At 34.9% G+C, this 23596-nt stretch overlaps 1 protein-coding gene across 4 annotated transcripts in view; it reads right to left on the bottom strand.

Moving 5' to 3' along the window:
- LOC110022467 (4-hydroxy-3-methylbut-2-en-1-yl diphosphate synthase (ferredoxin), chloroplastic) overlaps positions 1–23455 on the bottom strand; it is a 41570-nt gene extending 18115 nt beyond the window's left edge. The window contains exons 1-15 of one of the 4 annotated variants that reach the window (XM_020721432.1): positions 23357–23454; positions 23234–23281; positions 22553–22806; positions 21789–21946; positions 21509–21615; positions 21056–21156; positions 20901–20977; positions 13090–13209; positions 12766–12996; positions 8340–8456; positions 8133–8207; positions 7983–8060; positions 7478–7537; positions 7312–7374; positions 4352–4496 (exon numbers count right to left, since the gene is read on the bottom strand). In XM_020721432.1, the coding sequence (XP_020577091.1) occupies positions 4352–4496; positions 7312–7374; positions 7478–7537; positions 7983–8060; positions 8133–8207; positions 8340–8456; positions 12766–12996; positions 13090–13209; positions 20901–20977; positions 21056–21156; positions 21509–21615; positions 21789–21946; positions 22553–22775 (1555 nt within the window). In that variant the 5' untranslated portion in view covers positions 22776–22806; positions 23234–23281; positions 23357–23454. Of the gene's footprint in view, positions 1–4351; positions 4497–7311; positions 7375–7477; positions 7538–7982; positions 8061–8132; positions 8208–8339; positions 8457–12765; positions 12997–13089; positions 13210–20900; positions 20978–21055; positions 21157–21508; positions 21616–21788; positions 21947–22552; positions 22807–23233; positions 23302–23356 lie in introns of those variants that run through there. The other 3 variants (XM_020721450.1, XM_020721425.1, XM_020721442.1) reach the window with 3 other exon arrangements.
- Positions 23456–23596: the final 141 nt, after the last annotated feature.

The following is a 23596-nucleotide window of genomic DNA, read 5'->3' on the forward strand; positions in this document are numbered from 1 at the left end:
ATATATATATATAGTGTGTGTGTGTGTACGCTATCTGTGAATAATAAAGAGAATAATTCTACATGATATCATAGATCTTATATTAGCCAATCGAACCTCCTTCTGTAGAAGTTTTTCTGATGGTCGCTTCAACACCTATTGCAGCAACTTCAGCCTAACTTCCCTATACTACCAGTTGCATCTCCTTGTTGCAGGCCCATATCTCCCCATCTCCCTGCAAACCTGCATCTCCAGTGTCTGTGGGCCCATGTCTCCTTCTCCCGATTTTTTTAGTCGCTATCTGAATTTTCCTATTGTTCGGATATTTCCTGCAGGTGAATCCTATTACAGCATGCAGGCCCTCAATCAACTCGGAAGCAGCAGCAAACTTACTGACGCGGTGAGCCAATCCCCTACAGACAGACTTCCATTAGCCAGTCTAAGGATCCAGGTGAAGCGTCGATCAAAGCACGCAGACTTCTTCTAGAGGGTTGTTGCAGGTACAAGATGATTTGTCCGGCAGAAATTACTCTCCGGTGGAAATTCCTCTCGCTCTCCAGAGGATATACCTTTCTCTCTCTAGTGGAAAAATTTTCCCCACCTGTCAGAGCATAAAATCTTCATGTAGGCAGAAATTCTCAGCCGGAAGCATCCCTACTACCGGTGTTTCCTTCAGCGAAGGCCTCCACTAATCCGGACTTGTATAGGCAGGCAATAGCCGCAAGTTTGTGTCCAATAGTCATGGGAATGCTTCTCTGCAAAAAAGCTTCTCTCCTCTTTGATCTTAGCACAGCCCTCCTACCTAAAAGCCGTAGCTCCTCTCCGTTGGCCTTCTCCTGTTGTCCCTGTGGCAGCTATTCTCCGCCAAACCTTCTCGTGTCCCTGCAGGGGGGTCTTCTCCCGTTGTCCCTGCAGCAGCTCTCACAACCTCCCTATGTCAGCAAGCAGAAGCAGTCAGACCTCTTCCCTGCAAGCAGCCCTTCCCAGCAGTCAACCAAAATTCCTCCCTGCAGGACCCTTCCTGGCTTTTCCCTGCAGCAGAAATCTCTCCTTCGTTCTAATCTACAGCCAAAACACTCTCAGCAATCAGAATTCCCTGCTGCAAGCCCTCCTCAGTCCAGAACTCTCACTAAAACACTCCTCTGTATTCCTCCGACCACCGGAAATTCTTCCTGCAGCCAAACCTCCCTACTACAGGCTCACCAATGTCGGAATACTTGGTATCCATTGTATTCCTCTGTCAGAACTCTTCCTGTTGTACGGATCTTTTCATGCTGCAGACTCTCAAGCGATTCTCCCCACATCCTTCCAGCAGCAGCAATAGCTTTGCTCATCCTTCCAGCCACGGCAACTCCGGATTTTCACTGCTAGCAGCAGCAACAACTACGGGCTTTCCCTGTCACAAGCTTGCCTCCACCAGTTTCTTCTTGCATGCTTCCAGAACTTCCTGCTGCCCAAAAATCTTTTTGTTAGCACTCTTCCCTGTAGCTGGAAGTATCCAGTTGCAGGCCCTCCTCACTATAGACCCTCTTCCTCACGGCAGACCCTCCTAAGTCCACCGCAACCGCAGCAGCTGCTGGAATCCTTCATGGAACCATCTGTCTTCTGTAGGCCCTCCTCTGGAGTTTTTCCCTGCAACAGGCCCTCCACTGTAGCTTTCCCTGCAACATGCCATCCTCCGGAGCTTCTGCTGGAATCATTCATGGAACCATCTGTCTTTTGTAGGCCCTTCTCAGAAGCTTCTCCTTGCAGCAGGCCCTCCGCCGTAGCTTTCTCCTGCAACAAACCATCCTCTGGAGCTTCTCCTTGTAGCTATCAACGCCGCAATACTTCCTGAAGACCAAAAAACTCCCTGCAGACCCTCCATTGTTCTCCGTTGCCATCGGAACTCCCCCTGCAGCTGGAATCCTTCTGCTGCAGTCCCTCCTCCGTCGGAATCCTTTTAGACGACTTACAACTCTTCCAGGGCACATCTTCTTCTTAGCAAGGGAATTCTCCATGTATTATCTCCTCTGTTCAATTTCTGCCATCGGAAATTTCTTAGCAGCAGACCCTCCACCGAAAACTATTCCTTGCAGACAGTCGGACCTTCCTCAACCGGAATTTTCTCTACATGTCTTTTCGTAGCTCTTCCCTGCAACAAAAAGTCTCCCTATTGTAGGCCCTTCGGAATTCTCCTTATAGCTGAAAGTGTCCCTGTTACAGACCCTCCAGAATTTTTCCTTCAACCAATCATCCTACTGCAAATCCTCCGCCAGAGCTTCTCCTTATTGGAGGCCCTTTCTTGTCTCTTCCATACAATTGTTCTTTCTTTTTCCCTGCAGCTTCTCCTGCAAGTTATCTACTTCTCGCATGCTTCCCTACAACATTACCTGCAACCTATGATTTCCTAAAGCAGCCTTCCACCTACTTGTAGCGACTATAGAAATTGTATACAAAAACAACCACAATAAACTAAAAATGACCAAATACTCTTAGGGTTGATAACCAAGTAAAGGATGAAAACTTTAAGTTCTACTCTAGAGGTTAAAATTGAATCAGAGACCAGAGATTCTATTTAGACGACTCCTGAAGTCTCTAACTTTATCAAAATCATGAACTCAATGGCCAAAACAACCTCCAATAGTCTCAATCCGTGTTTATGTATATTTGTGGTAAAGGGAATAATGAACATCTTACAAGAGAAAAGAATTTTGAGATCATTGATACCAACCATCGCACATGGAAGAATCAAGATTATATGGTTATGTCTTGACCAATAAACTCAATGACTACTAAAGTGGGAGAAAATTTTCTATCATACAAAACTGCAAAATAAATATGGGAGGCCGCAAGCGAAACATATTCCAGCACAAAACAATGCAGAGTTTTTTGAGATCGAAGTTAAGCTTCATGACCTTCAATATGGAGAGCTAAGTGTAACCCAATAACTCAACACCTTACAAAAATATTAACTACAATTGGATATGTTTGAGACACATGTATGAAAATGTCTAGAAGATGCTGTGACGTTTAAATTCATAATAAAAAAGAAGAGAGCTGTGATATTTCTAGTAGGACTAACTCGGGAATTGAATGAGGTGAGAGAGGATTATGAGAACAAAGCTCTTTCCATCTACCCCTGAAGTCTTTGCTTAAGAGAAAATAGAGTAGAAAGAAGCTGATGCTGATTGAAAATGGGGTTCACCAAGTACTAAAAGCACGGCCCTATATACTCATAATCCCATCACCCAAAACACTAGAAATATCATCCCCCATGTGACTATTACAAAAAGATTAGACATATCAAGGACAAACGTTGGAAACTTCGGGAAAACCTGCAGACTAGAAACCTGGACAGAGAAGGAAAGATCAAGAGGAAAGGGCTAATACCGCATTCAAAAGGTAGGTTGAATCATTCACCTAGGAGCAGCTTGAACTACTAAAAAAACTTATTGTAATTCAGAGTTGCAAAACCAGCCTCGTGACACAGCTGGTGGAGTAGGGGAAGAAAGCGAGTGGTAATACTGAAATACACCAAAGCTCTTCCTTTCAACACCTTCTCAGAATTCAATACCGGATTTGGTCTCTACAATAACATTTACAACCTAGCTTAAGGGGGAGTGTGAAAATTTGAGAAAATTTAGTTCTTTCTAAATCTTAGAAGATTTGATTGAGATATCTTACGAAACCTTTGATTTAGTTTATTCCCTTCCTATTTTATATTTTTCAATTTTTATTCAGAATTTTTTCCTTTCCTAATTTAGGTGAGATATAATTGGTAAGTTTCTAAATAAGGAGGGATTGATTTCTTTATATATGTGTATCCTAGTTGTGAATAATAAAGAAAGCAATTTTTCCTCCCCCAATAATTCTACACATTCAAAATGCTAAATATTAATTGTAGTATTTTCAAAAACATGTAAATTTATTTTTAGAAATAAAAAATAAAAATATTAAAAAACACACTAAACAAACTTATTTTAAAAAATAACAAAAAATAAAATTAATCTCAAACAAGCCCTAAATGCCCCATGATATCACTTTTGTTTTCATTTTTGTTTTTGAAAATCCTTTGTTTTTTAAAACATATTTGGTTATTATAACTTTTGTAGGTTTTATTTTGTTTTTAAAAAACACCCATATGGGGCCTTAATTTCAATCAAAGTGCCCATTATGAACCAGTACTTTAACCACCAGTAGGGAGGAAGCAGATTCAAACTTGTTTTGGGAAGCAGATTCAAACTTTAACAAAGTTCTTATCCAACTAAAGCTTGACCAATTTATCTTAATAAGCTTAAAAGAGGCCCTTCCAGAGTTTTTTTGGGAAAAGCCAAATTAACAGGTATAAATCTGCATTAAATCCTGAAATAAGCAACACCTCAAAGCCTACCTTCTGGTAATAGTTTGTAAGCACCAGTTGAAAGTTCCTTCAGATTTACAAGAACAATGGCATTCTGAAGAGGTCTTGTAAGTTGTTCTGACAAGGGAACCAAAATTCCCATGCTTATGTCGATCAGCCTTTTAAGAGCTAACCTCTGATTAAAAGCAATATAAGCTAGTTAGCAGACACCCCTGAAGAAATAAATTAATCAGAAAAGAATATGTAAAAAACGACTGCAGATAACACCAAGTTATTCAACAGTAATGTTGGGTTAACCCCATGAGCCCATTGATATGATAATTACAAACATATATTTGGAAATAAGAAAAGTACCAAAATAGTCCCCTGACCTTTTGTGACATTTTTGTAGGAGGTCATTTTAGTCTAAGAGTTTATAAAAATGTGGATATAGTCCCTAGTCTTTTTTAATATGGGCTAAAAAAGACCCAACGGAGGACTATTTCAACCTCAATTTAAAAACTCTGGGGATTAGTTTGATATTTTTGTAGACTTTATGATTAAAATAGCCCCATGCAAACAGTTATAGGACTATTTTGACTCTTTACTCAATTGGCAAAACTAATGCTTATATTATATCTTAAAAGAACCAGAGTATGCATAAATCTTGAGGCAATTTTTAGCATGCTTACCAAAATCACAATCTAATGGCCCAAAGCTTCAACAGAATGGACAAAGCTTGAGGATCTATTCAAGTCTTTTTTTAATTTATTTTGGGTTTTTTAGTAATTACAAATATGCAAAATCCATCGCTGAAAAGTTTTATTGAACTCTCCTGATGCAAAGAAGAAATGAGATTTTATTTATAAATAATCAAAAATTATTTTGAGTTATATAGATTACTAGAATTCAATCACAAAACTATTAAAAAAGTACATTGATCGGATATATGATCTTGATTTGTATGGTTGGTTTGCGCATATGAATTATATTGTATGAATGATATTGCTTTTCAACATTTATAGTGGATAAAAAACTAGTCTTCTACATCTTCCAGCGGACATTGCAGATTTACTTCAGCCTTTGAGCTTTCTCTAAAAATAAGAAATGAGCTTATTTCGATAAGATTTAATGTCGAGGCTGAATACAAAGCTAAAGCCCATTCTGTAAGAGGCTCCATTGGAGAGTTTCATTTTTCAATTACAACACCTATCATTCAGCGCTATAATAATAGTGCAAACATCCACACTACTAAAAGCTTTGCATTTCTTGAAAAAAACAAATATATTAAAAGTTGATTATCATTTCATTCAAAATGATATAGTTTTTATAAATATTGTCACTCATAATCAAGTTTAAAATAATAACTAATAGTTTTTTCAAAAGTTATAGCTCCACGACCATTTTCTTTACCATGTAATAAACTAAAACTAACAGTATATATGCTCTAATTTGATAGAGAGTGTCAGTGCCATTAAATTAAAAAAAAATCATACAAGTACTTCATATAAATTGAGCAGTGCAAGCTTTGGCAGAACCTTGGTACATAGTACTTATTCACTTTTAAATAAAGAGAATCTCTATTGAAAACCACATAAGAAAGGATACTTATCAACAATACTCTTGTATTTTTGTTTTCTAAGGGGTTGTTTGGAATCAATTTTGATTTTATTTTTTATTTTTTATTTTTATTTTTATTTTTCTTTGTTTATGCTTTGATTTGAATTAAAACATATTTGATTATGTTGATTATTTTTAAAAACACTCAAAACACCTAAAAGATGTTTAGAATATTTTAAAAAATAAAAGGTGATCTAGTATTTTTAAAAACAAGGTGATTTATTTTATAAAAACAAAAATAAAGACATAAAAATTATGTTGACCAAACAAATTTTCAAAAATAAAAGCAAAAGTGAAAACAAAAACATAAAATAAAAGTGATGCCAAGACAAAACTCCGTAACAGGTGGGCTTTTGTTGGGCGTCAAAAATTAATGTGCAATTATATGAAGTGAGCTAGATCAATCCCAATCTCTAGTGCAAAATGCCATGAGAGACATGATCGCATACCCCGGTGTGCGATAGACCATAATTAAGCTATAACTCTATTCAGCTTCATATTTCATGACAAATAAATATATTAAAATTGATTATCATTTCATTCAAAATGCTATAGTTTCTATAAATATTTTCACTCATGATAAAGTTTAAAATAAATACCTGATGGCTTTTTCAAAAGTTCTGGCTCCACCACCATTCTCTTTACCATTAAATAAACTCAAACTAACAGTATTTACACTCTAATTTGATAGGAAGTGTCAGTGCCATAAAAATAAAAAATAAAAATCATACAAGCACTTCATTTAAATTGAGCAGTGCAAGTTTTTTTTGATAGAACCTTGGTACATTGTGCTCATTCACTTGTTTTAAATAAAGAGGATCTCTATAGAAAACCACATAAGAAAGGATACTTTTCAACAATACTCTTGTATTTTTGTTCTCTAAGGGGCTGTTTGGAAACAATTTTGATTCTGTTTTTATTTATTATTTTTATTTTTCTTTTGGTTATGTTTTGATTTGAATTAAAATAATTTTTGTTATGATAGTTATTTTTAAAAACACTCAAAACACCTAAAATTTGTTTAGAATATTTTAAAAAACAAAATGACTTTCAGTATTTTTAAAACAAGATGATTTATTTAAAAAATAAAAAAATAAATACATAAAATTTATTTTAACCAAACATATATTCAAAAATAAAAACAAAATTGAAAACAAAAACATAAAAAAAAAAGTGATGCCAAGCAAAACTTCATAACAGGTCAGCATTTGTTGGGGATCAAAAATTACTGTGCAATTATATGAAGTAAGCTAAGATCAATCCCAATCTCCAGTGCAAAATGTAATGAGACATGATCGCGCACCCTGGTGTGTCATAGACTATAATTAAGCTTTAACTCTTTTCAGCACATGTTATAATACTATATTTTCCTAAAGTGAAGTTGATCTTACAGCATCAGTATCATCAATAGAAGGAAGCTCACTCAAGAGAATGGAGTCTACCGTTGCGAGATCCTGAAACAATATTAAAATTTATCAAAAATTAAGATGTTACAAGAATATCTCGCTTATCATTTAATTTGCCAAAATTATATGATGCACGGGTAGAAGCGATAACCTTGAATGGCATGCCAACTACAAGCTTTGCTGCAAGCGACCGGTAGAGAAGTTCTGGTGTCTGGCATAAATAAAAACTCAATTTTAACATAAATTATCACAAAATAATTGGATATATCTAGTAATTTAGAAAATCTAAAACAATTACAACAGCAAAAACAGCAACAAACATTTTATCCCACTAAGTGGGGTCGGCTACATGAAAACTTGTTCTCCATTGTGTCCTATTGAGTGTCATATTTTCATTTATATCTAAAACTATGGTTCATTTTTTTTTTATTATTATTATTTAAACACGCCCACAAGTGCTATTGCTGAGTTGATTTCCTTGACATTGGGTCAGTGACAAAATGAAAATTAATCAAAAGAAGATTGTGCTCTACTGAATCATATCATAGCATTTAAACAGTTTCATTATAGCCAAAAAAAAAGACTTCACAATGCAGGAAAAAAAACTCAGATTAAACTTTAAATATTTAGGATATGATTATGAAGCCAAAACCTACTCTGAGCTTATCTAAGGAGACCGACATCAGAACGGAGCCATCACGATGCAGAACCCCTCGATAATCCACCTCTTCACCCTATTTCGAGAAAAATTTGTCAGGATTGTCAGAAAAACTATTCAATGCTAATGAATGGTCGCATGAGCTAACCTCCTTCTGAACTGGTAGCTGACCACTTCGTCTTTGGAAATCAAAATAACGTCTGTTCTTCTCTTCAAAAGGGGCCTTTTTGAGAGATTTACATAGAAAAGCACAAACATCACAAAACATCAGCAAGACTAAAAAAATTATAATTATATTATATGTGGTGTGGTATTTATTCAATTTCAAATAAGAATGGCCTAAATAGAGCTCTACCACTCCCTTTTGAATGTTCGCAGCCCTCATGCCTAGGCTTGCCAATTTCCTACAAGGATCAATCTCTTCTTCAGGTGGCTCGGTAAGAGATACCCTAATAGTATCCCCCAAACCATCCTGCAAAAACATAAGAACAGAAATTTAAATTTTGATTATGCTTGCATTACTAAAATGAGAACAAAAAAAAAAGGCTCTTCAACAATCTAGAAGGTTGCAGGAATGCCTAGCATGCAAGGAATGCTTAGCATGCAGATGATGAGACAAAAAAAAGCAATTTACTATTGATCTTCTAGGTGTTCCGCTAAAGAAACTATTGTAGCAAATAGGTCTTCATTGTCACTGGAAAAACATTAAAGATGGCCGCAATAAAATGAACAAGATTATATAAGAAAACAGTGGCACATTTCATTGCCTTACTATCCATTTAGCGCAGCTACACGGCAAAAGCACTGCCCGCCACCTTATTATTCGTCGTTTGAAAAATGCATTTTGCCCTCATTTTAAATGACACTGCTCGTCAAAATATTAATTTCAGCGTTCTATGTTCTTATAATGGCGGTTACCCTATATTTGAAAAGGAAGACTCTAGCATGATATCGAGAAAACAATGTCAGCCAATCAGAATATGGGAAGAATTCAAGGGCTGATTGTTGAAGCATTTTAGAACCACACGGGAAGGGAATTTACACGAGTAATTTTTTTTGCATTGATCCAAGGATGATACGTCATAGATTATATAGAGAAATGTGAGATGTTATCTGATCCTTTGAGAGGGATATTAGAAGAAGTATTGGAATTCATGAAAAGGTTGAAGCCAAAGTCTAACACTTCGTCTGTTGAGACTATGGGGATTGGGGGAAACTTTGAAATTAGCGCAATTGGTTGAAGATAAAAATGCAATTGAATGGGCTACTAGGTGCAGCATAGGTGAAGCGTCATACTGAACTGTTACAACCACAATGATACCAAAAGCTCAGACACAGAAGTTCAAAGGGAGGCTCCCTGGGACAGGAATAATAGGTCATGATCAGAGGTGACACTCAAACGTCTTACAAAGATAGAGATTCAGGAGAAGCGTACCGAGGGGTAAAGTTTTCGATATGAGAAATTTGTCCCATGACACCATTACAAGTTGTGGTGGAGGAGGAACACCTTAATGTGGTAGAATTCGCATTAAACCCGAAGATGGGGTTAACACCAAAACACACTGTGAAACTTCAGTGACATACCAAAGAGCATTAGGTAGTGATATTGCTAAATATTAGGGTCACCCACAACATCATCGCTACTCAAATGGTGAAGCAATAGGGGCAAGAGACGGTTGACACAAGGAAGTTTTGGAGATGTGATGGGAATGGAATAGATGGAGAAGAGCAGGAGAGTTTGTAAATGGCTAATTTTGACAACAGGGTATTCATGTGATGGGGGATATTCTTCCATTAGATTCAAAGAGGACTGACATGATATTGGGTATGAAATAGTTGCAATCCTTAGAAAAGGCTAAGATGAATTGAAAACTCTTGACCATAGAGTTTCAATAGGGAGACAAGATGGTGGTACTATGCGGTGACCCTAGTTTGTATAGGACCTTGGCGTTGGTGAATCCATCGAAGGTGGTTGTTATGTTGGAGTGGCCACTACTTAAAAACATCAAGGGGTTGAAAAAATCTATGAAACTTACAAGATACTACCAAAAGCTCATTAAAGGATTGGAATTTGATTGTGTGGTCATTGATGGAGAAATTGAATAATAACTATCAGTGGGGGAAACGGCAACCCAGACTTTTGGGAAATTAAAGAAAACAATGACGAGTGTACGAGTGCTAACGTTACCTGATTTCAATTAACCTTTCATTGTAGATAATGTTTAGGCTATGGATTAGGCGCAGTCCTAATTCATAGGCGTCGGTACTGTCAACGACCCATCGCTTATCTAAATCAAGTGCATGCTGCAAGAGTCAGACTAAAGGTCAATTTATGTGTGGGAGTCATATAGCTTGACCTAGCAGCAATTTGTCTTTTTTTCGCCTTAAGAATAAAGTATCTTTTTCGGAGGGAAGTAATGACATACTGACGCCTAAGGGCAATTTAGTCTTTTATTAGTTATTATTGTGGGGTATAAATAATGCTTATTATGCTTATGAGATCATGTATTGAGTCTTAAGATTAGATTTTGGGAGACATTGCTTTCCTCACGAATTGTAGACGTTAGAATTATTTAGAGAGAGATCGTCTATCTCTTGAATTATAGGTGCTTATCTTTTAATTATTTGAGTTGTGTTGTTTGCGTTATTGAAATAAAATATTTAGTTTCCCTAATTTTAGTAAAAACCTCATCTTTTTTTCTATCATAGCTATACTGCATAAATAGTTGTATTTAGTTTTCCTAGAAAGACATCAAAGTATTACATGATCTTTAGAAGTACTCATTAACAGTCATGAATAAACAATTACAAAATAGTTTACCTATAAAGTTACTAGACTATTGCATGCCCTTTTGATTCTAGTAAACATACACTTATATTAACTAGTAGATTAATGCAAATGTCGCATAATAAAATAATATATGCTATGAAGGAAATATTGTATACATGAATGCTTACATGTGCATGCTAAGAGGAGGAGTTCACCCCTTATGCAATGGTTGGGGACACCAAAGTACCTACGTAAGTAAATAATTTTTTACCATATCAGACAATAGTAAAACATAAATCACTAATAATTGTCTTGATGGTTAAGTAACGGTCATGATTGAATGAACACCCTACCATCTCAAACAATCATGTAATTTAGACCACAAGCCGCTATGCGACGGGATAATATCGGTCAAGGGTGAGTAGACATCTTTCTGCCTCAGACAATCGTGCAATTTAGATCATAAATCATTGTGCCGACGGGATAACAAAGATCAGAGGTGTATTAAATTATCTTTCAACGGTGCTCCTAAGAGGATGTGAAATTTAGGAGTATGAAGTACATTAAGCTTAAGAAATTATACTTTAAAAAATAAAATAAAAGAAAATGCATGTAAAAATTCTAGATTTCTTCCATGAGAAAACATAATGAACATATGCTATAAATTATTATGATTTTCTGTAATATATTAGGACTAATCAGCATAAATAATGTCTTTTCTTTTTCCTTGAGTTACTGTAGTTTAGAAAAGTGATTACTTCATTGGGTTATCTTAAATAACTCAGCATGTTATTTTAATGTTTTTCATGTTTAATTTTTTTTAATAAAAGATGAATACTAGATGAAATATGTGCACGCTGCACAGAAGGCAAGATCGGTAACATGAAAGGTAAACTTTTATTTGGTCAATTAAATCATTTTCTTTAGTGACTCTTTCAATTCATTTGCATAGTAAATTATTAGTGATAATAAATAAAAATAGAATAAGAATGTAGAAAATTTTAAATTTTACCATCAAACTCTTGGTTCACGCTTTGATTAATTTCAAGCCCCAAGCTAAATTGGGACAGAGACTAGCAACAATTTAAGCAAAACATATAATAAGTTGGTTTATTTCCATTTCGTTAATATGCATCCTCAATCCCCAGATCTGAATGCAGCCTAAATGCTTGGAATAAATAAAGGATCATAGAGTTATTTTACAGATGAATGCCCACATTGAACTCTTAACTTAATGCATCCTCAATAAATTAGTGCATCTTTGCCTCTCCAGATTGAGCTTGTCAGCTTTACTCTGACTAATCTTCCATATACAATCAAGTAACCAAATGAATTTCTTCTATAGTAAAATTGAGTTGTGTTTCGGGTCAAATAAACCCGATAAATTTCAGCAAGTTCAACAACTTGACCAAAGTTACACCGATGGGACAAAACTATGAGGCAATTAAGCCAAAGCAGGCAACATCTCAAAGAATAAGAATTCGGGTTGTTACATATAAATGACTTAATTTCTATGTAATTAATAAATTTTAAAGGTAATTATTTGATTGAGTAACAATTAACAAAGGGTATATTTGGGATCAATTTAACTTTTTTTTTCTTCTCTTTTGTTTTTAAAAACACGTTTGTTTAATGTATTTTTTACATGTTTTTATTTTTTGTTTCTAAAAAACATTAATATGTTTTCTAAAAACAGTCTGAATAACTTATGGGTGTTTTGAGTGATTTTAAAAATAACTTTAATCAATAGCCAAACATGTTTTGTTTTGAATCAAAACATAAACAAAAAATAAATAAATAAATAAATATAAAAAACAAAAGTGACCTCAAACGGCCATAAATGTTTGGCATATTATTCTTCATCAGACAGACCAGACCACCAAAAAGTATTTTCATACCAGCAGAAAATGTCTTTAATTCCGATTGTCAATTTAAGTCAAATTAATACACTAGACAATTAAAAGTAGCAAATAAAATATAAGAGATTGAAGGATAAAAGCAGTGCGTAAACCTGAAGCAGAGTTCCAATACCAATTGCAGATTTCATTCGTCCATCCTCACCTTCACCAGCTTCAGTTACCCCAAGGTGGAGGGGGTAATCCCAACCTTGAACATACATTTCTGCTACAAGTAAACGATACGCTTGAACCATGATCACCGGGTTACTCGCCTTCATTGAGAAGACGAAATTGTGGAAATCTAACTTTCGGCATATCCTTGCAAACTCCATTGCGGACTCTACCTGCATCAGAATTAGAATAATTGAAACATTCAGAACTAATTGTAATTAATAAAATTGGGAAATTTTGGTGGCATAAATAAAAGCACCAATCACCATTCCCCTAGGAGAATCACCATAATAGCTCATTATACGATCAGAAAGACTTCCATGATTTGTACCAATACGCATTGCCCGGCCAAATTTCTTGCATTTCTCAACCAATGGAGAGAGGACCTGTTCTAATAGAGAGAACATCACGGTAACCTCATTATAGTATATGACAATATGATAGAAAGATATATAATGAGCCTTCAAACGAAATAAGATAGCCACAAGCAGTTACAGTGGTAAAATTGAATGTCACCGGAGTAGAGAAGCAGCAAAATAACAGAATTAACATTCTCAATAGGAACCTACCAGAACCTATTGGTAATTTAAATTTTGAAAATGCAAACCCATAATTTGTTAATTTCGTTACCACTTACGAATAGGAAACATCTCAACTAGCTTTAGAATGTGGGTGCATCTCAAATTACACGTACAAGTATGAGACAACTTGGAATGATAGCAAGTAAAGTTTGAGAGAGCCAATTTCGATTTAAAATTGAGCCAAGAATGACTAGAATCAACTATGTTTGATTTTGAGTCGAGTTTGAAGTGGATTCAAGTGAGGACAGTTAACTTTATAAAATATATTTTAATTACTCAACAAAACTATTATATGTATAAAATTATTCAAAAGATACTTACACATGCTTTTTAAAATAGAAATTTAAAAGAGTATTGACATTTATTATTTAAAGTACTATATAATAATGGATGCACACACGTGTGCATGTATTAGCACACGTGAATATGTGCATATCTCATATATTGAGTCAATTTTGAGTTGATTGAGCTTATTTTGAGCGATTCATAATTTTTATTTTAAGCATAATAAATTTGAGTGATTATCAAGCAGGTTCTAAACATAATTTCAACACCATATATAATAGAAGAAAAAAATTAGGAAAAATATAACAAGATATTAGGGATTAAAGAGTAGCCAATACATCTGAAAACCTCCATTCTCTTATACAGCAGTAAAGTTTAAAATCATTCCATTTGGCTCCTTATTGTTATGAGATCCAACACCTTGCATTAAAAAGTTGAGAGCATCTAATTAGTGCCCTAAGAGGATGTAAAAGACCAAAATGTATGGCACAACTTGGAGTTATAAAAACAAGTTCAAGAGAGCCAATTTCAGTTCATCTCCAAGCTCCAGAGAAATCAACGATGTTCAATTTCAAATCCAGTTTCAAGAGATTCTACTACGTCGGTGCCTAGCTTAAGGGCAATTTTGTCTTTTGTGTGTCTAAAGGCAATTTAATCTTTCATTATTTATTATTATTTTAGCATAATGGCTTTAGAGTTAGGTATGCATGAGATTGTGGTTGTCAGTCCTAGAGTTAGGGCTTGGGAAAGACTTCCAACCTCTCGAATGGTAGAATTTGAGAGAGATCATCTACCTCTCGAATTGTAGGTGCTTATCTTTTATGGATTCGTGTTAAGTTATTTGATGATCCAGAAAAATAATTACCATTGGCCGCCCTAATTTTTGTGTGAAAATTTGTCCAGAATCATATCAAATGGTATCAAAGATTCGGCCACTGCGGCAACCTCGTATTCGTTTTGAAATCTTCATATCATGCTAGATCATCAAGACATCGGTTTGCAACGTAACTAGCTACAGAGCCTTCCACAAAAGGGAACGCAATGTACAGGTGCAAGTGACGGGGGCCTTCGTGACCAAAACTCGCCACACAGTCGCGATTAGATCTCTCCAAGAAGAGGATGACGGGATTGCCGCATAACAAACTCTTTTGTGAACAAATCTCGCGATACAATCAAAGGGACTGTGGTACACAGGCCTTTGTGACCGAATTCCATGATACAGTCACGATCGATCTAGGACGACGTGCCCTAATGATACGGTCGCGGCAAAAGCTAACTGGGAAGCATCAACAATATCACGATTCCAATGAGTGGCTTAAAAGAATCACAGTTAACAACGACGGGATCGCGACTTACAAAGACCCATCTTTCGCCTCTTGATGCTTCCGACAGTTGCAATCAATGCTAGTTGTGAATCTTCGATAGTGATACAATCTCGATAAGAGACGCACAATTCCTAACCTAATTCGCAACGGGAAGGGTTTCAAGATTTCGGTGATAAGAGACGTATAACTTCCATCTTTCTCCTCCTCCTCCCGCTCCATCCTAGTGATACAATAACGGAAATGCGGTGCCCAGTCGTGATACAACCGCAATCAAAGATCCCAAAAGTCAGCAACCAAATCGAGTGTGCCCTCTGATGGAACCTCTCGTAATCTGAGAAACTGACAAAGGAATTGTGGCATTCATGTCGGTATTTGAGCTAGCTGAGAAGCCAACCACAAGATCACAAGTTCCGAAACCGTACAAGGAGCGGAGACAGTAAATAAAATAGATACTTTGGAGGAGGAATTAGAGAAAGAGATGAGTCACATCATATCAGAAATAGAGGAACAACACTCAGGTAATACATGAGCATTTCTCGTCCATAGAGGAGCGGTTTGAGCAGAAATTCACGGCCCTTAAAGAAATAATAAAGAAGAGCGCGAGGTTTCATACAAAGTTGCCTTTGCCAACCACAGAATCGAGCGATGACATCGGGAATAAACTCGAGCAGTAGCAACCAGAAAAATTCGCGCGACATCAGAGCAATGTCGATCGGAAGATGTGGTGTCAAGCGAAAAAATAAGAAGCAAACTCAAGTGATCTCACTTGAAAAATAGTGTGGTATTTGAAAGGCTTGAAAATCGAAAGCAAGTGGGATTGAAGTTTGCAGATAAAAGAGACGCATGAAACGGAGTTGTTAGAGATTCTAGTGGTTGGTGAGCTATTAGACGAGTTGTTTGTAACTATGATATTCTCTCAGAGTGACTCGAAGTCATGACACCATCAGATTCGTATGCGGTTGAATAATGTACATAAGAAGAAGTTTTGAATTTATGAGGGTTACTATAAATTTGTAATTAAATGAAAAGAGTTGTCAGGTAATGCAAACCATGAGAACCACATGAATTGATCCAACAACAGTTTTTCTACCTTGAGACAAGGTGGTATTTGAAAGGGAAGCATTGTTACGTCGATGTCTAGCCTAAGGAAAATTTTATCCTTTGTGTACCCCTAAAGGCAATTCAGTCTTTCATTATTTATTATTGTTTAGTATAAATAGACCATAATAGGTTTAAGGTATGCATGAGATTGTGGTTATGAGTATTAGGATTAGGGTTTGAGAGAAAACTCATGCCTCTCGAATGGTAAGATTTGGGAGAGATCACCTACCACTCGAATTGTAGATGCTAATTTTTTAAGTATTTGTGTTGATTGGTATGGTGTTCCAAAAATAAAATTACCATTATCCCTAATTGTTGTCTTAAAACATGTAGAGAATCATATCATAATCATGTGAAGTATATTTATTCAAAAAAGACTTGTTTGTTACTTATCAAAACTATTATCTAAATTACAGTATTCAAAATATATTTATAAAGATGTGTTAAATAGAATAAATTCAAACGAGTGTTTGTGTGTACACACATGCATACATATATATTTGTTTATAAGAATGTATGTACTAACTTGCATAAATATGTACATCTCATACATTGAGTCAATTATGAGTTGAATCGAAACTATTTCAAGTGAGACATATTTGGTTTTGTGCGTATTGATTTCAACTTCGAGTTATCAAGCATGTTTTGAACAAAATTCTAACATCATATACAATACATGAAAAAAATTAGAAAAAAACGTTCAAAGATTTCTAGGCTTAAAAAGTAGCCCATTAGTTTGGAAAACATCCCAGCTCTTATTCAACCCCAAAGTTTAAAGCCATCACAATTGATTCCCTATTGACTATTGTTATGAGATCCTTTAGCTTATATAACATGTTGTATGTAATTACCTCACTAAGAAATTTGTCAAACGACACTGATGCCAAACTTTTGGTTGTACCTTTTTGGGATAATCACATCTAGGCCAAGGGTACAACTTACATAATGACTACAGCTTGAGTTATTTGATGGTCAGGTACAAGGAAACACAAAGATCTTGGCTAAAAAAGAAGGCAACAAAGAAACATTCATATCAACAAGGAGGATTTATCCATATCAACAAAGTCTGAAAGATGAGGAGCTTACACCGCTAAGCATATCGCTTTGGTAATACAAGAGCGCTAGCTAAATAAAGTCATCAAGGGTGCTACAAGTTTAAGACAGTCAGTTGTTCTTCTCTTATCATAGAAAGTTCAGATCTTTAACCTTTAATATGTTAGGATCAGCTTATTATTACAAAACGCATATTTCACCAAATATTAAAAGCTTACCTATAAGAGATATCAAGATAATTTGGATTACTGAAAAGGAAACCATGTAATAATATCATTCTTCCCCAAATAGATCCTATTCGCATAATTGATGATCAGACAATATATCCTTTCTCAAGTTGCTTTGCTTTGACGAGCACATCGATACATAATTAATTAAAATTTGTTTAAAACAATTGAAACCCTTTTTTCTTAAGATTATAGCAAATGTGCAGTGGATTGACTAAGTGTAATTAAAATTCCTCACTCGCGATTTTTATGCTGAAAATTAGAATCAAATGGTTGAAACCTGGGCTTAGAATATTTCGTGCATCTCAATTCCAGCCCGAAATAAGAAATAATTTTGTTGGCAGCAATTGGGATAACATATGAACTATTAATGCAAGAGAATCCAATTAAATTTCAAACAAAAGTTGTCATCATGAATTTTCTTTTATTATTTCTTTTTTGAAATGCAACCAATTTTTATGAAACACACTGTTAACAGTGTAAAATCTTTGCACTAATCAAGGCTTTTCTCAGTACGCATATCAAGGAAAACACTTATAATTCCATCGTGAATGAGGAAAAGAACTGTCATAGCAACAACACAAAAGTCAGAAATTACAACAAAATGATGTAAAGAAAATTAATGACAACTATATGACAATGATAATAGAAAAATAATTAATTATCCTCAACACAAATCAATCGAATTTGCATTAAACATTTTTGGAAGTTCCAACACGAGAGAAGGCCCTATAGATACAGAGTGGCAAGGATGAAAAAACTATCGCACGTGCATTTGACACTATGGAGCTACTATCCTTAAATAGGCTAACCCATTGCTATCAAACTATTTATCCTTGAAGTCTGCCGAGAATTTCTCAGGGAACCATTGACACTTAGTGTATAGGGGTGACTTAGTGTAAAGAATTAAAGGCAAGTTAGTCATTGACCACTCATATATAACTCAAAAATGTCATGTGCATGCTCACATAACCACACCTAATAATAAAAATTCATGGCAGGCTCATAGTAGGGACCAGATGTAAGAAAGATTTTACTTGAGGGATCTAAGAACAGTGTTTTTAAAAATGTGTAGCAATGTGAAACATAGCTATTTCAGCAGGTAATTTAACCTAAAAATATTATCAATGAGCAATCTACTAAAAATACGAGATTATTCCATTGTATATATGCAAAGCTATTTGAACAGTCCACATTTGTAAGATGCAATAGCTATATATTATAGAATGCAATAAGAAAAATATATTTATGAATGTGGAATCAAATTTATCTGCCATTGTCCTCTACACACCAAACAAGCCAAAAGAAAATAAACACAACAAAGGTATTTGATCACTCGCCTAACAACAAAATCACAAATGATGTCCCACTTTACTCACAAGACAATGAAAACAAATAAAGAAAAGCTCAGCAAGATCAACACTACTTGGTATAATCTAATTTGGTTGCAAAGGGGCGTCATTAAGGAAATGGCTAATTTGCAAGAAAATACAAGAGGTTCTCCAAATAATTTCAAATGGAAAAACAATTCACAAAGATCATACTAACAAAATTTGCAAGAGAAAACTTGTTCAAACTAGAGCTCATAATCCAGGTAGCACTCAAAGAGGTTAGGCAATTACATCTAGGTTTGGGTTTCAATTGTAATAACCGAAAAGAAAAAGCAACAAAAAAGAAACTTCAATGGGTAAGATCGGTTTGATCAACCTTGTTAGTTTCTTTTAAGAGACGAGCATTTGATTTCAATGAGACAAAATAGAGAGCGAGACAGAAGGAAGAAGTAGAAGAAGGTCATGTCCATCTCAGACCTTGATGCGACGCCGCATTTGAGTGAGGGAAGGATGTTGACATTACTTACCATCAATTTGATACTCGCGTGCATCTAGGGCAAGGAGACGGCATCGCTGCTGTAATGAGGTGCTCGATTTCTCATGCATAGGTGACCGTCAAAGTATATTCCTTGGAAAATCTAATGGGGATCTATCGAACAAGGCCAACAACTATAGTTGTAATACTTTTATTAATTCTTCTAATAATAAGGGTGGTTAATCTCTTGTTAAGAAAGCTTAGATCTTTTCCATTTTATTTTGAATGAGGTTTAGCCAATTATTATCATATTTCTTGAGATTTCAAGTATATTACAAAATCAGCTAGTATTATGGGGGTCCACATAGTATTGATTATTCATAAGTAAATCAAATGGTCTTGTTCTTCCTTCTCAATCAAACCTTGTCTGTTTTTTATTTTCTTTGACAGCCACTCAAGGCTAAGCTAAGCAAGCTAGAAGCAGTCAAGATCCTCTACACTCCTATATAAATAGCACTCCAGAATAACCCTTAAACTCTTCACTCTCTCTCCTTTTTCTAGGCACTTAAACCTTAAATTACCACTAACATTGCAATATTTTAACTCTCCTGAAATACAAACTCAACCAAAAAATCTAAGGTTTCTTCATACCTTTTTTTTTTCTTTTTTTAGAGAAGAAATTGGATAATTCATTATTATTTACAGGATTCATCAACCAAAAGCTCCAAACATCTTTCTACTCAAGTATAATTAATCAAAGTCTTAGATACCTAACTATGATGCACGAACACTTCTGACTAAAAAGTTGTGTAGTGTTGGACCATTCTCGGAAACCGACACATCCCAAACATGTCCCTAAAGTGTCTGATTTAAATAATATTAAAATAAAAAAGACGCGCGTGTCTGATGAAATGCGTGTCTTAAATTAGTGAATAACAACTTTAAGAAAATATTTTTTTAAATATCAATGGTATATTTTTATAAGTAAAACTAAAAAAATTTATTTTTTATTTGAAGGTTAAACCTATCTGTTTGACTTATTTATCTGAATTCTTTCCTCTCAAACGAGCTCGAGCAATTTGACAATCATTCGCTTGGGCTGTTATTTCTCATTATGGACATCTTAGTTTTTAAAAATAATGCTATTATTACTTTTTTGTATCATTCTTAAAAATTTATTATTATTATTATTATTATTATTATTATTATTATAATGTGTCTAACACATGTTTGTGTCCTATACTTTTAATAATGGAAATGTCACATATCCATGTCTTGTCGGGTACGTGTCCCAATGTCCATTTCTATGCAACATAGATCCCAAATGATATCCATCCTAATGGATATCATAAATCCTTTATTAAATTTAAATCTGATCCCCCTCCCCCTCTCCCTAATGCATGCAGTAACAATCTACCATTCTCATTATATTTTTGTAATAAATGTAGCCTCAAATCCACAACATTAATAAATGGAAGAAGTGCTTTGTACCGCCCCAAACCATAAGATGAGGGTAAAGAAGAAGGTGTGAATCCCCAATCCTCTTGCATATCAAACCATTCATCATTCAAGATCGGTCCTTCTTCCTTACTTTAAAAACACCTGTCTCTCACACACACACTCTCTAGACTACTTTTGACCATAGAATTTCCAAATGTAAGAGACCTTAAGTGAATCACAATTAAATAAATGTTCTTACCTCTTCAATATGTTCAAGTTCTTTCTGATAATCTTCTTCAGAATACTCTAGTTTTACAAATTGTGCTCGCCTATCAGCTGCAAAGCAATTTAACATAATAAGAAGCTCCTTCAAAGTGAGTACAAGGATTCTAAGAAAATATAATTCATACAGACCAAAATTCCCAGGATTGACCCGGATTTTATCAAAACATTCAGCCACTCTCAATGCAACAGAAGGTGCAAAATGTATGTCTGCTACTAAAGGAATATTGTAGCTGAAAAGAAAAAGGTATTAGTTGCATAAAAAAACTAAATTTTTAAAATCATAGGGGCCATTTGAATCACTTTTGTTTTTATTTTTGTTTCTACTTTTAAAAACATGTTTGTTTAGTATGTTTTTATATGTTTTTATTTTTTGTCTCTAAAACCAAATTAACATGTTTTTTTTAAAGCACTCAAGAAAACTTTTAGATGTTTTAAGTGTTTTTAAAAACAATCATACAATAATCAAATAGCCAAACACATTTTGTTACAAATCAAAATATAAACAGAAAAAAATAAAAACAAAAATAAAAAACAGAAAAAAAAAGTGATCCCAAACGGCCACATAATTTTCTTGTCCCCTACTCTTTTTGAACAAGAGAATTCTTTATGTCAAAGCAAGCATCAGCTTCTCTCTTTCCTTGAACTGTTATCCGGACAATATCTGCTCCTTTATCAGCTATCCTCATTACCTAATGCAGGAAATTTCAATTTAAAAAAGACTAAATTAATATATGTAACTAACAAAGAATTACATAATAACGAGAGAAAAGAAGAGCATCAAAGCAACTGCTGAAGAAATTAATAGAAAAATGGAAAACCCATATAACAGTAATATCAAGAGAGAACGAAATGGAAGCTTTACCTCTTCCACAGTTTTGGCCACATCCTTGGTATCAGAAGTAGTCATTGTTTGTATACGAATGGGATGTTCACTGCCAAGGGCCACATTTCCCACCATCACAGTTCTAGTTTTTCGCCGGACAGTCTTATGAACAGATTCACAGTACTTTTGCCGAGGCACTAAAACAGCAAATCATTCAGCATTTCAGAAGTTTTTACGCAAAAAAATAATAAGAATCACAACCTTTTTACTGAAAACAAATGAGGGGCTTCTAATAAGAATCACTTAACAACCAGCATATGCTAACTCGTAATAAAGGGAAATTAACATACATGCCACAAAATTCTTATGTATTTACATATCTAACACCCAAGGTTTGAAATTTACACTTATAACATCTTTGTGTCATAACCCTATTGAATGAAAAGGTGTATTTCACTTTTAAAAAGATAGTGATGGTGGTGTTTTTTATTTGATAATAAATATTTCAGTGGAATGGATGTAAATATGAATGTTTGGGTGTTAGATATGCAAAGACATAATAATTGTCTGAGATGTATGTAAATGCCCCAAAAATAAAACAATGAGCATTGAGCATAATAAAACATGCAATCCAGTTCTACAAAACGTAAACTAGATTTGCAGGTAGAGATTAGAAACTTTAAATCTACCTGGAAAGTATTTAATACAGTTGTGATTTGAGGCAAGGAATGGAATTGCTTTTCTTTTCTTTCTTTCTTTTTTTTTTTTTTATGGAATTAATGAATGGCAAAAGGGGATGATACCTAAGAGAGGACTTCCATCAGGAGCAGGCCGCAGCTCAACCGTGTCTGGCCCAGAACTCAAATTTCTAATCACCAAGACCCTGTTTTTTATACGTCTTGGCTTCTTCTTGAAATTCGGAACAGATGTAATCTCCGCAAAATCCACGGTTCTTGCAAAGCTTAAACCATAGTCAGTACCCTTCAAAGTAGGAAAACAGGCTGAAATGGCTCCAGCTGCCATCATCTCTGCCGCTCAGCTTTAGCTTCCACACAACCTAAGCGGTGCATATAAACATAACCATCAACATGTCTGAATTGCTCAGGATTGACAATCAGAAAAGCTAAATAGAAGACGAAGAATAAGAAGAATAATTCCCATCAAATAATATTATTTTATCCACTCCACTCTCTATCATCTATTCCCTACCTAAGTAGAATGTCAAATGGAGACCCCCACTTCAGGTCAAACTTTACACTTGAGATCTACTACCCAACACTCCGATTGCTTAATATACAACAATCCAGTTCTTCGAATCATAATTAGAAAAAACACAAACAAATCAGCGATATCCCCCAAAATGAACTAAGACCACCCAATCTTCACGAAAACAACGAGAACTCACAAGCAAACAACGCATTAATTGAAACATAACCAAACCAGTACATTCTCTAATTACCAAAATTACGCAAGAAAAGACATACTAAAAGTTGAAGCACCAATATTCGGAAAATCCATCTGACATCACAGACCTATGACAGAAACCAAAGTGCTAATTTCAATCAGCTCATTCAATAAAAATTGCTTGTAGTGGTGAAGCGAGTTACCAGTCGATAAGGATTGAGCGGGAACTGAAGAAGGCGAGTAGAACCACCCCTTGTCTTCCTCTTCTGGTTGGAGTTTCTATCACTAGCTCGTGGAGAACATGTCCCATTAATTAGTCGCTTGTTCGTAATTAGGCGCCGCACCTACTCCCCCCAATCATTTTAGCCACTTAATAAACATTATTTTTAATAAATTTTAAAATTTTAAATTGAGGCCACTTTCATACCCTAATTTTTCATTAA

Source organism: Phalaenopsis equestris, unplaced genomic scaffold (genome assembly GCF_001263595.1).
Source record: "Phalaenopsis equestris unplaced genomic scaffold, ASM126359v1 Scaffold000002, whole genome shotgun sequence".
NCBI lineage: Eukaryota > Viridiplantae > Streptophyta > Magnoliopsida > Asparagales > Orchidaceae > Phalaenopsis > Phalaenopsis equestris.